At 36.1% G+C, this 12,334-nt stretch overlaps 1 protein-coding gene across 2 annotated transcripts; it reads right to left on the minus strand.

Moving 5' to 3' along the window:
• Positions 1–559: 559 nt before the first annotated feature.
• On the minus strand, positions 560–7,071 carry tmem72 (transmembrane protein 72). 2 transcript variants are annotated; one of them, XM_039671724.2, is made up of 5 exons: positions 6,755–7,071; positions 5,232–5,298; positions 2,765–2,836; positions 2,537–2,676; positions 560–2,354 (listed from the first exon to the last, which is right to left on the minus strand). In XM_039671724.2, the coding sequence occupies exons 1-5, from the start codon at positions 6,786–6,788 to the stop codon at positions 1,975–1,977; spliced, it is 693 nt and encodes a 230-aa protein (XP_039527658.2). In that variant the 5' UTR covers positions 6,789–7,071; the 3' UTR covers positions 560–1,974. The 2 variants fall into 2 exon arrangements, with proteins under 2 accessions (XP_039527658.2, XP_039527656.2); XM_039671722.2 differs by having other exon boundaries at positions 6,751–7,069.
• Positions 7,072–12,334: the final 5,263 nt, after the last annotated feature.

Below are 12,334 nucleotides of genomic sequence, written 5' to 3' on the forward strand. Positions count from 1 at the left end.
TGTATACTGTATACTGTATATATATATAAATATATATAATTTTTACATAATATTATAATATATATATATATATATATATATATATATATAATCTGTACCAGGTATGATTTCCTCATGTGTGGTTGGTAAGGGTAAAATTGCAAGCACAATAAATCTTATAGAGATGAGACCATAGACGTCTTTCGAACTGTCACAATCTTTTTTGGAGTTTTGTGGCATGAAATCGTTAGCACCTTAGTTCAAGCAGTTCATCTCTTCCGCTTTACTTGTAACAACACGAAATAAACATGAATGAACATCATAAGAAGTATATTGAAAGATACAGTACAACTTACTGAAATATGTCTTGTCACATGCAATCGTTCGTTCGATCTGTGTTTCAGTTGTACCTTAGAAAATTAATTCAATGCCCAAAAACAGGTCAGCAAGAACAATTAACTTAGGAGCATTTTGCTAAATTTATGCACTAAATTGCATATTCATTGTATCTTGAATGTTTGAATAAATTGGTTTTATGACAGCCACAATTTTGCAGTCCGTTGCTTTTTTGGGGTTAAAAATGATCAAAAATACATATTGGAGAAAATTCATAACCAGTCAGTGTTCAACGCTATCTGCTTGCTGTAGCTTGATTCAAAGCGGTAAGCTTGTAATAATGTTTTTAATTCCAGTGGTACTGGTGGATTTCCGCCGGAGATTCGAGCATGTCTTTGCGTCATTACGTCACATCTATTCTGTACACATAAAGAAGAGTCTCGGCTAGTCGGCTATATTGCGTGTGAGGATGTTGGAGGTGGTGATTTAGCCTATAGCCTTTTCTCACAGCACTTGATATAACAGCCCATTCTCACTCCCAAGGCGTCACCTAACTGACGCCTTGGGAAGCATTTGACCATGCTTCAATATCTGACGCTTTAGGCGCCCTTTAGCGTCAGTTAGATGACGCCCTAGGATCGCGTGTACCCTACCCCCACCCCATACCTAAACCTAACCGCGTCCTCTAACTGACGCTTTCCTTTAGCATCAGTTAGATGACGCCGTAGGATCGCGTCATGTAAGTGACGCTAAAGGGCGCCTAAAACGTCAAATATTGAAGCATGGTCAAAGGTGACGCCTTGGGGTGAGAATGTGTTGGATATAATTAAATTTATTAATTTGATGGCGGATCATGACAATCACCAGTGACAATAGATTCACCCGCTGTAAAATGTAAAAGACTTCGTTCGGACTTCGGAGTGGCTAACTTACAGAAAAAAAAGACTGCACCCGGACCCATGCGAAAACATGGATACAAATCGGAATGACATTACATGTAGTCACGCAATGCTGACGTTGTTAACATTAACAAGTTGAGAACAAAGTATAATTTGCACAATTTTGAGTGATGATAAGCGATTGTTAGATTTAATCAGCGCGATTTACTCCAATGTCAGAACCAGAACAAAATTACTTACTAGTTCAGATGACATTTTCCGGTGAAAATTCTAATGTTGGTCATACTGTGATTCTGAATGCCAGTATCCAAATCGGCACGGTGACTGACAGATGCACACTCTCCTCAAACATTGTGTTCATCCGCGCTGTGCCATGCCGAACTAGCCTATAACTCACGTAAAGTTGATAATTCCACGAATGACTGCAATTGCAGATTTCGACAGAGATGGCGACAAAGAGGAAAAAATGCAGACTGCAGCTTTAAATATTAAAATGAAAATAATGAGTAGAAACATAATTTTATCATCATAAATTTATTATAATGTTATTATAAAAAAATTCCTTGTGCGTAATTTATATGTAAATAGCCTACAAATTAATTCATTTTAACCTTTCGTATAATGATGTAGTACCAACTGAATTTCCCTATATAGTTTACAACATTGATTTAAAAATATTTTCCTTATATTCTAAGAAGAGGTATTTGTATTAACTTTTCACATAGCATGTCATGCCTACACTGATTTATATCACTCACATTTACAGTGTAATCATTGGTGCTTTATCTGACATGGTCTCCTCTGGCTCCACCTCATGGTATTCTTCCATTTCAGTATCACTACATCTGAGACTCTCAATGAAGTGCACATTTCTTTTGTCTGTTTGTCTTTTCTTGCGTTGGGCATTCTTCACTGACTGAGCCCTCTCTGTGGGGCCATGCAGTCGGCTATTGCTTGGAAAAAAAGATGCTCGTTTGCCGGAAATGACGTGGAAGAAAGAGACGTGTTCAGTGTCCCCTCTGTCTGGGACTGAAGACAGAGCCGGGTCACAATACGATGCACTGGACTCTTTAGGCAGATCTGCCTTTTTCTTTTTGCTCAATATGAAGTTAAAGAATCCAGTCACTACCAGCATAACTCCTGTAAAGTATAGGCAAAGTTTCTTAATTCATGTTAACCCATATAGTGTGTTCCTAAACTTGGTCAGAATTCACTTTTAGCAGATATTTACATATTTAAGTTGTTTTGATTTACAGTAATGCTTATCATTTGGTGACATTTAGAATTATTTATATATTATTTATGTAAAAAATTGAAAGCACCTGGTATTACAGCATGCCATGCAAGCACTGGATGCAGGAAACACATCACAGACATCATTGTGTAGTATAGAAATTTCTGAAAACCTCCAACTTTGGCCATCTTCTTCCAAAGAATGAAAACCTTCCATGTGGGTGGACAACTGCAAGCAAGAAAAACAGATATGAGTAAATGCATTGATTAAAATCGCACAAGCAAGTACATGATTCATATAATCTGATCGTACGTACGGAAGGCACATTGCCAACAGAGCGTCAATGAAATAGGCAACTTCAAAAAGCATGATCACCATCGAGGAAACCCTGTGGGAATATAAATATGAGTAACGCAGTGGTTTATAAAATTCCTAACATTTTGTTAGGAAGAAAGTAAGTTTAAACAGATGAAATCATACTCTATTAATATTTTTGGTGAGCGATTAAACTGTCATTGCCACTTCTCACAATGCAATCAGTTCATGGAGAATCAAATCAAGTCCCACCTCACATGTTTTCTTATTGAGAATCCTGAATCACACCTCAATAAAGTAAAACGGACTATGAATATGTCCAAATTTATGTTAACTTTAATCACTTGTTCTTTTTCATGCTTTTTATCCAGAGGAAGATATTAACTGTATTACCATTCAGTAGATATTTGATCACACATTTTCGGGCTATTTATGATATTCTGGTGTTCATGCATGTGAACAACCGCTTAATCCCTATGGAAATATCTCCCTGTTGTTCATCCAGAACCTCTCTGGTCTGGCTGTGAGCCCAGAAAGATCAGATCATCTGGGACAAGAGGCCCATTTGCCTCCATCTGTGTGCAATTCTCAAGAGGCGCTTCTGTATTGCCAGCTATATGGAATGACAGTGGCCTTCAATGACTATGTTTCTTATAGACTTTAAAAACAAGCACATAGCCATCTTTAGAATTTTGTGTTTGAACTTCTGTTTTTTGCATTAATTGTGTTAATAGCCCTGTATATTTATATGGATTTACTAGGGGTGTAACGATACACTCATGCCGCGATTCGATACATAAAGTATCACAATACAGAACTCACCATACAATATTATAGCGAAACTCCAAGACATATGACTTGGAGTATCGCAATAATATTGTATGTATCAGAATAATATATTCAAAAAGTTTAACAAAAAATGAACTGTTGCAAAAATGTGGTATTACATTTGGTGTGGAAATGAATAGGCTTGGACTTGGTGCTAGTAACCCAATGCACAGGACAATAGTGACAACAGAATAAAAATACTCATGATTCTGAAGCTGAAAACAGAATTATTTTATACAAATATGCTTGTACTGACTATATAAATGTAGGCCCCTTTTACTGGTAACATAAAACATTTGGAATTATAAGGACCCACAAATGAAGAGTTCAGATGCAAAAGCCTCTAAATGCCATTTGAAATTTTCTTCTAAAATGACCATTTTTATCAAGCTTGTATATTTAAGTTCAGTAATTTCACTTAAATGACAATTAATAGGCAATCTTCATTGCCATTTAAGTAAAATAACTGAACTTAAATATACAAGCTTGATAAAAATGATCATTTTAGAAGAAAATTTCAAATGGCACTTAGAGGCTTTTGCATCTGAACTCTTCAAATATTCCCCCATTGCATTATTAAACATTATATTCAACATTATAGTAGTTTAATGTAGTACTGCCACTAAAACTCTAAATTTTCATTTTGGGTGAACTATACACAATATAGTTTGACTGAAATAACCACTTGTTACAACCGAGGTATGCAGCAAAGTATTTGTGAAGCCACAACACGCACAACCTTGAGGCGGATGGGCTACAACAGCAGAAGACCCCACCGGGTACCACTCATCTCCACTACAAATAGGAAAAAGAGGCTAAATTTTGCAAGAGCTCACCAAAATTGGACAGACTGAAAAAATGGTCTGGTCTGATGAATCTCGATGTCTGTTGAGACGTTCAGATGGTAGAGTCAGAATTTGGCGTAAACAGAATGAGAACATGGATCCATCATGCCTTGTTACCATTGTACAGGCTGGTGGTGGTGGTGGTGTAATGGTGTGGGGGATGTTTTCTTGGCACACTTTAGGTCCCTTAGTGCCAATTGGGCATCGTTTAAATGCTACGGCCTACCTTTGCATTGTTTCTGACCAATCATTTCAAATTGGTTTCTTGAACATGACAATGAGTTCACTGCACTAAAATAGCCCCCACAGTCACCACATCTCAACCCAATAGAGCATCTTTGGGATGTGGTGGAACGGGAGCTTTGTGCCCTGGATGTGCATCCCACAAATCTCCATCAACTGCAAGATGCTATCCTATCAATATGGGCCAACATTACTAAAGAATGCTTTCAGCACCTTGTTGAATTAAGGCAGTTCTGAAGGAGAAAGGGGGTCAAACACAGTATTAGTATGGTGTTCCAAATAAACCTTTTGGTGAGTGTATTAGGGGTGGGGGAAAAATTGATTCGTAGATGCATCGCGATGTGGACGATTCTGACTAGATTCACAAATGTCAAAAATCGATTAATTTTATATACGTATATACAGTATATTTATAATAATGTAATATTGACGGAACGCGAAAGCCGGAACACTGCCTACACATTCACAGGAAGTCACAGGAAGATGTGTTTCAGAGAACTTTTATATGAATAAAATTGTGCTATACCTTCCACAGCAGCTTATTATACTCACAGGAGGTAGATGGCCAAGCTGTTGAACTCCCCCTGTCTCTGAGTCTCTACACCCACTGCACAAAGCACTGACAACACAGACACACACACATTCAACTTAACCTGCAGAAATCATTATCAATTAACTATGAATTTTGCCTAATTTGCCTAAAAAACTCCTTGAGTTTAGGTATAAGGGACGATTAAGGGATGCACAATACAGTCATACAGAATAAGCCATTAATATGTGCTTTATTAGGTACTATAAAAGTAGCAGATATAGTAGCATATATAACTAGTTAACAGTGAGAATTGGTGTTATCATAAAAATTTATTTTTCAAACTCTAAATTTAAATAGCAGGCAAAATCTTTGGACTTTTCACAAAAATGGAATGCAATTTGTATTGTGGCCACTAGATGTCAGGTTTGTCATACACCACTGCTGGGCAAATAAACCAAAATTAACCCCTGGCTTTGGAAACAATTGTACAAATCATAAATAAAATACAATACATGTGTTATTTAAAATGTGTGAGAATTTTACAGATCTCTGTGCAACGCAAAAACATTTTGAAACATTTTTTTATCAGATTTGTGAATGAAATAAGTAAAAAGTATTTTTCTTACTAAAAAATGAGTAAATACACCTAGTATTATTATCATGTAATTCATAATACTAGCTTGTTTTATTCACATTACACCTTGAAAAGATAACAAGATAACAAGATAATCAAGGCTATAACAAGTAAAAACATTTTAAGAGGCAAGTCAAGTCACCTTTTAGTTTATAGAGTGCTTTTTACAGCTTTACAGTGATAACAGAAAAATAATGCAACCAAGTTTGTTTAAGAAAATTGTGTCATGGTCCAGCTTAAGTAAGTTCAGTGATCGTTCGTTTTTGTTGTAAAAAAAGTTATTTATTTTGTTAATTTATACATAGCCGTTCTGGAGAAAACGGTGATGTCATCATCCAGCTCAGTTATCATAAAATGGTGTCAATGCAGACAGATCAATAATATTGTTGAATGTTAGATTAAATGTCCGCAACTAGGGAAACCAAAAGCCAAAGACGAAAAAGGCGACAATGGCAAGGAACCAAAACTCCATCAGGTGAAAATAAATAAATAAATAAAGTAATATATATTAGTCCCATTATTATTATTATTATTATTATTATTATTTAATAAAAACAAAACTCCTGTTGGTATTCAAGTTTACCATTGAATGTAATTGTTGGAATCTCAGTGATATTGTTATTTTTTTTTTACACATTTACCCTCTATTTCAACTTAAATGGGTCCCATTTCCTAAACACTGAACTGTGCCTTTCCTTCCCTCATTTTAAAGCCGGTTATTTTGGGTAATGAGCACAAAATGTACATTTCAGACTTCCAAATGTCCATCACAGGGTAAAAAAAAGGCACCCATGCATTCTTGATGCAACTGGTAACATATATTTTTTATTATTATTATTTAAAGGTAACGTATAGCACTTTCAGTGAAACAATGGCCAACAAAAGAACAGAAAAGACAGTCCTACCTACAGCAGTCGAGATGCCAAGAACTCTGCAGGCACATTCCACTAGAACCCACAAAGCTGAGATCTTCATGGCCGAAATAAAAACGTTTTTTACTTTAGAACATTTGTTGATAGTCAACGTTCTCTTTTGATAGTAAATGTATTAGTTAAAAGAGAAAGTCAGAACTTTATGTAAAGATGGCAGCGCCTCTGCAGCCCCATGGTTAGTAATCTCCTCGCCTGAGCTGGAGGGTGCCGTGAGTTTACCCTAGTAATCAGCCTAACTGAAAAAACTAAACCCAAACACAACACTGCTTCTTCCTGCTAAATTCCACCTCTGCTCAAGGTGAGTGGACCAAACAATGACAAAGTTTACAGTTAAAGATTACCTAGGTACTAGAAAATAAACAAGGCATGTTTCCTGAGGGATAGACACACATACATACATAAGTACACACGTATGCACACAAGCCTGTTGCAGGACCCTCACAGGTTACAAGCAGTGACCTTCATGAGGAGGTATTCCACCCTTCATCTTTTTACAGCTGCTGAGGGACACATTCAAATTAAATTACCTTCATCCAATCAGCCAATTAATCAAACTTGTCCTTGCCCAAGGTCAGATGTGTTTTTACAAAGAAAATGTACATGGAGTCTCAAACGTCTGCTTGATAAGACCTGTCCTGAACTGATGATTAATGGTGGAGAATGCAGCGGTACTTTCGTAGCCCAATCCAGACACAAGACAGATGTTAATCATTCTCCAGCAGAGGCACTGAACAGACACCATCTCTTCCAGTCTTTAGTTACCTGTGTCAAAGGTCAGACTTTTCTCAGTCATAACAGATCACAATTGATTAGAACCACAGCATGGCGCATGATGGCATGGCACAGTGTAATTAAATCTGATGACACATGACTACAGTTTTGCTAGGATTTCAAACCACATACGTATCTTTGGCATTATACGACACAGCACTTCATTATTTTGGTAAATATATTGACCATACTTCATCATATTTTAATAAAACTGTACAGAATAATAACACCAGTGTGAATAATAAAAATAATGCATTTTCAAAATATTTTATTATCCAATAATAATAGGCCTATTATTATTATTACTAGTACAATTATTTTTTTAAACTAATATAATTTAGTTTTTATTACATTATTATAATTAATTATAAGTGATATTTTTTCTAGTAATAAACAAACACTAAATAGACCAAAAAAAAAATATGGGAAAAATTATATTTTTTGTGCTAACAAAGCACTTGCTTTGCTTCATAAAATTCAGGTAAAACCACTGGAGTCACATGGATAACTTTTATGATGCCTTTACTACCTCTCTGAGGCTTGAAAGTGGTAGTTAGCTGTCAATGGAGGGACTGAAATCTCTCAGATTTTAATAAAAAGATCTTCATTTGTGTCCCGAAGATGAAATTCTTACAGGTTTGGAATGAAATGAGGGTGAGTAATTCATGACTATGTTAATAAATGTTCATGAATTTACATTTTTGGGTACCCTAAGAAAGTCATGAACAACAAAATGTACGATGTCCTAATGTGCATATCACGCATGACAGCTGTTACAACATAACACAATTGTACAAAAATTCATGGTCAGTCAAAGAGACAATCAAAATCATAACTTCCTCTGGCTCTGTACAGAGTCGCCGAGGTTAAATACCTTGTTGGCCAGCTCATCCTTTAGGAAATATATCCTGAATGTTCATAAATAAGCAGCAAATTCAGGGGATATGGGAGTAACTGGGAAAATATTACAGATGTGAACTGTAAATCCTTAAGGTTTATGTGGCCTGGACTTTCAAGGGACAAAAGAGGGTCTCCGAAACCAATAGATGAACTGACTTCAGTTCTCAGTTACTGAGGCCCTGAAGAAGACAACATTATGTACTATACATCTGTCCAGAGTGAAATAGCCTATCTTGGCAAACACTTCTGCTCTAATTTACAACTCTGATATCCAAGTTGACTCCTGCTAAGAGAAAAAATGTAAATCCCCAAACATTAGAACAAGGCTACCTTTGTTTTCTGCCTGGGTCAACTGTTTTCCAGATTACTGTAGCATAATTTGATTCCAGGTATGTGCATTTCTGTGCTATGTTCTTTAGTCACACTGTGAATTTACAAACAAGTTTAAGGGCATGATCAAACCTTTTAAACTAACATTATTACAACAAACGTAATAGTAGAATGTGCCATGTAAAGTATAGATTTTCCTTAACATATTAAAATACAACATACACTATTGGCAAAAGTTTTGGGACGTCTGTCTTTACATGCACATGAACTTTAATGACATCCTATTCTTAATCCGTAGGGTTTAATATGTGGTTGGTCAATCCTTTTCAGCTATAACAGCTTCAGCTATTCTTGGAAGGCTTTCCATAAGGTTTAGGAGTGTTTTTATGGCGAATTTTTGCAGAAAATTCTCTGCTCTAATTCATCCCAAAGGTGTGGGTTGAGGTCAGGACTTTGTTCAGGCCAGTCCTCCACACCAAACTTGCTCATCCACGTCTTTATGGACCTGGCTTTGTGCACTGGTGTGCAGACATCTTGGAACAAGAAGGGGCCATCCCCAAACTGTTTCCACATAGATTATGCGTGTTGATAGCACGCCAAAAATGCAAATACGAATTGGCATGTCATACATGCGCCATTTCATGAGATCAGTCTGAGAGTCCATGTGGCGGCGTGCTTTACACCACTGCATTCGACGCTTTTGCATTCGACGCAGTTGGTGATGTATGGCTTGGATGCAACTGCTCGCCAATGGAAACCCACTCCATGAAGCTCTCTACGCACTGTTCTTGAGATAATCTTAGGCCACACAAAGTTTGGAGGTCTGTAGCTATTGACTACAGAAAGTTACTGAGCTATTGACTTCGTGGCTGAGTTGCTGTTGTTCCCAACTGCTTCCAGCTTTGTTATAATACCACTAACAGTTGATGGTGGAATATTTAGTAGTCAGGAAATTTCACAAATTCACTGAGCTCCTGAGAGCAACCCATTCTTTTACTAATGTTTGTAGAAGCAGTCTGCTTGCACAGATGCTCGATTTTGTACAACTGTGGCCATGGAAGTAATTGGAACACCTGAATTCAATGATTTGGAAGGGGTGTCCCAATACCGTTGGCAATGCAGTGTATCTAATAAAACATTCCTGACTGTGATTGGTCGTTATCAATGTCAGAAATCTTTAATGTCTCAGATTTTGGGGATTTTTATCATCTGCCACAGGAAAGTCCAATAAGTTAGGAAAGACAAACTTAGTCAGAATAGACTGATGATCTGTGCTGAGTTGTAGTGGGAGTAGTTTGAAAACTAGATTAGTTTAGAAATGTTGGTCTCTGTAATGTTGAAAAAGCCCAAACCTCAGTTTGTGCAATACAAATACAATGTTGATTTTGTAAAGACAACATAATTGTCTCCTTACAATGAATGTATTGTGACATTTGTTTGTTGCTTTGGATAAATGTGTCTGCTAAATGAATAGATGCAAATGTAAATACTGTATCCACTTCGTGCATCCCCAGTTATGAATCTTTTTGTGCTACATACATCTTCTGAGCTCAGAGCAAATCATAGTTGTTATTCATGGAAAATAAAACGAATGCATGCAAAAGTACGTGAGATAGCATTGCAAGTACCCACAAATTGTCATAACATAACAAGACAGCTTCAGTGCTAGACTATGATAAGCAGCACAGGAGAAACGGTCAACATTTTCAATACAAAACATCTGTATTGTGACATACATCCAAGTGAAATGAGTTATTAAAATAAATGTAGGACATGTACTTGGTCTATCCACCATTGTTGATTGGATGGAGGCAAATCTGAATGTGAGCTGGAGGAAGTTTGTTTCACTGGAGGATCAAGTTGTGACATTTTGATTAAAATTAGAAGGTCGAAAAATGTATTTGAAGGTAATGGCATTTGAAGGTGCCCTTGTTACAGTGTAATTATACATTTAAGTACAGATTAATATTAATTAACATCATGTACCTAATATGGTTAGGGTAGGATTAGGGTTTGGTTGAGGGTTAGTTGAATATAATTAATGTTATTACTGTAGTAAGTACATGTAACATAACACTTTAAATTAAAGTGTTACTGTTTAATAACATGCATTTTAGACAATAGGATACATTTTCAATTCATGCTGACTTTAACAACAGAAGATGTTATGACAATGAGAATATGACAACAACAATACAACATATAAATATCAATTACTTGTTCCTATAAACATAACAACCAGAACCCAGAACATAAATACTTGACATTTAGGTTTGGGTTTGGTCTGGGCTCTTTCTGCAAAAACATATCATAATTATTTTAGTCAGAGCTGACTCACACTATGACAGACTGGTTGCTGGTTAATGCTGCGGAGTCAAAGTGACCCCTAATTCATGCACTCAGACCCTTCACGTTCATCACATTTATGGGCCTTGAAATGATTTTTACTCATTTGTCCGATGCATACATAAACACATGATGGGTGTGACTGACTCCCACAGGGAATGATATATGAAATTTGATGGCCTTTTGAGGCATGTGCACTTGATATATTGCTTTACCTCAACAAGAAAGAAAAAAAAAATCTTATCTTTAGGGAGGTACAAACATCACATATGACACAGAGCCATTTATCTTCCTAGCACACAGATGACAGACTTCTTCAGTGGCAAATCAACAGCAAATCATTTGACAGTGACAATGGTGTTAATGAGTTTGATATGGTGTCATGGTATGGTAGGCCATAACATAACATTTCATCAGACAGCCCAATGTGTAATAGTTTTGTTAAGCATTTGTGAGGGATCGCTGCGAGCTGCTGAAATTTCCCAACCCACTGTTGAAATAACATGAGGTCAGGACATTGTGTTTTGCAAGCAGTGGTTCAATCGTGATTTGTAGAAATTAAGTTAAAATATTTAGATATAAAATTATGATTTGTAATAAGTTATAGGAGAAAAAGCAGCTATACGTGTAGATGAACCATATTGTTTAATGTGTGTTTCTGGACTCCCCCTCTTTTCCCATTCTATAATGAGATCTCTGCCATGGATCTGTTATTCATCATGGCCTACTGGGGTACATTTAATCTTGATTACAATGGCAATTTTATCTCACTTTATAAACATCTCATGAGATGTATTCTTGTTCAACATCAAACTTCTCTGCATTCAGAAAGACCTTTGCTTTTATCGGTGCAACACGAAGTGAAGAAAATGATCTTTTTTTTTATAGGTTTTGTACTTTAAGTAAATAATATCAAGATGAATGATCACTAAAATACTGCAGCCTTTTTTCTATTTTGTATGCTATACACAACCCAGCCTGCACAAAGAATATCTGTGTGCATATTCTGTGTATAAACTGACAGACCTTAAACCTTTGAATATACAGGATGTATTTATTTCATAGTTGATTTTAATGTTTGTGAAAGAGGTCTCTTATGCTCACTAAAGTCTTTTATTTAATCAAAATAAAATTAATAAAAACAGCAATAGTGTGATTTCTATGTTGATATAATTTAAAATGTAATTTATTCCTTTGATGGCAAGACTTA

This window comes from Pimephales promelas, chromosome 11 (assembly GCF_988280905.1).
Source record: "Pimephales promelas chromosome 11, fPimPro1.hap1.1, whole genome shotgun sequence".
NCBI classification, from domain to species: Eukaryota; Metazoa; Chordata; class Actinopteri; order Cypriniformes; family Leuciscidae; genus Pimephales; species Pimephales promelas.

What these genes read in the sequence shown, in the direction of transcription:
- tmem72 (XM_039671722.2), bottom strand. Translation starts at nt 6,820, where the DNA reads ATGAAGATCTCAGCTTTGTGGGTTCTAGTGGAATGTGCCTGCAGAGTT. An exon ending in TGGCATCTCGACTGCTGTAG is followed by an intron (nt 5,299 to 6,750) that starts GTAGGACTGTCT and finishes CTGTGTTGTCAG; the next exon opens with TGCTTTGTGCAGTGGGTGTA. An exon ending in CTGTTGGCAATGTGCCTTCC is followed by an intron (nt 2,677 to 2,764) that starts GTACGTACGATC and finishes TCTTGCTTGCAG; the next exon opens with TTGTCCACCCACATGGAAGG.